At 41.3% G+C, this 1,442-nt stretch overlaps 1 protein-coding gene across 1 annotated transcript; it reads right to left on the reverse strand.

Annotated features, from left to right (window-relative positions):
- Nucleotides 1–752: 752 nt before the first annotated feature.
- LOC108254124 (zinc finger protein 619-like) lies at nt 753–1,436 on the reverse strand. Its single transcript, XM_017449114.2, has 2 exons — nt 1,142–1,436; nt 753–1,029 (listed from the first exon to the last, which is right to left on the reverse strand). Exons 1-2 carry the CDS (start codon nt 1,341–1,343, stop codon nt 860–862), a joined length of 372 nt encoding a protein of 123 aa, XP_017304603.1. The 5' UTR covers nt 1,344–1,436; the 3' UTR covers nt 753–859.
- Between the last annotated feature and the right edge of the window lie 6 nt (nt 1,437–1,442).

A 1,442-nucleotide genomic window follows, 5' to 3' on the forward strand; every position in this document is an offset into this window, starting at 1 on the left:
CAAAAATAATTCTCAACTGCACTTGTTAGAGGCTATTTACAAAATAGTTAAATAAGAGAAGCTTTGGACATTTTTTTTACAGGTAGGTAGCTAAATAAAAGTTCAATTCAACGATAATTTGAAGTTTTGAGGGCCAAAGGGACTTTTGCGACCCAATAAGAAAATAAATCTGTATTTTTTACTAGAATTCATGAGAGTTGGGTGGTAGAGATTGCCCTAGGCAATGATTTCGCCCTTTGTTAGTAATGTCTTGTATTTGTGTACATTGAATTGTAACATTTATAACCGATAGAGACTTTAAATAAGCAATAAGCCAACTTAGGACCAGCCTATTAAATTCATATTTACATAATATTGCACAGTGAATGAAATTTCATCAGACTGATGATGCTCATCGGAGACTCATTTCAACTATACATATGTTTTCTTTAGGTTGTTGGTCTATTATTAAACGTTTTTCGTGAATCCGGGCTTGCTCAAAGCTCATAGTTCAAGTCAGCATGAAGCTACGAGTTTTTTGGGGGTAAGAGAATTGAACAAAAACAGTAGTAGAAGCTTTATAAGATAGATGTACCTTTTATGTACATTTGTACAATAACAGTAGCTTTACAAGACTAATGTACTTTTCAGAGAAATTTCTAGCTTCAAGTCAGCATGAAGCTACGAGATTTGAGGGTAAGAGAATTGAACAAAAACAGTAGTAGAAGCTTTATGAGATAGATGTACCTTTTATGTACATTTGTACAATAACAGTAGCTTTACAAGACTAATGTACTTTTCAGAGAAATTTCTAGCTTTCAAAGAAGGGTGCATTAGAGTAGTTGGTTTCAGTCTATTTTGATCAAAGGCCAGGCCCGCTCTAGTAGTAATAGATGGGGGCATCAAACCTTCCCGTCAATCTCGCCAGGGTAGCATTCAGTGTCTCCTGAGAGGTAGGAGGTGGAGGTGGAGGTGGTACCTCGCTCATCAGATTAACCGTATTGGGTACAGAAGTAGGAGGGGCGGGGCCTAGGCTACGCGCCGGTAGTGGTGCGGTGGCCGAAGCCGCATTGCGTACATTGCGCACGACAGGAGATGACGCTACGGTAGAGTTAGACGCATTGGAGTTCGTGTTCATGTTGATCTCTCGCCGCCGGTAGTGGTGCGGTGGCCGGAGCCGCATTGCGTACATTGCGCACGACAGGAGATGACGCTACGGTAGAGTTAGACGCATTGGAGTTCGTGTTCATGTTGATCTCTCGCTTGGCGCACTTGTTCATGTGGTTCTTGAGAGAGACATTATGATTGAAACCAATCCCGCAGTCCTTACACTTGTAAGGTTTCTCATTGGTATGCACACGCATGTGCCGACGCAAGTAGTTGTAGAAGGTGAACTCCTTGTGACAATACTCACAGATGTACGTCTTCTCTAGCTGATGCTTCAGATGAATGCCCTTGATGTG

Source organism: Diaphorina citri, unplaced genomic scaffold (genome assembly GCF_000475195.1).
Source record: "Diaphorina citri unplaced genomic scaffold, Diaci psyllid genome assembly version 1.1 scaffold12723, whole genome shotgun sequence".
NCBI lineage: Eukaryota > Metazoa > Arthropoda > Insecta > Hemiptera > Psyllidae > Diaphorina > Diaphorina citri.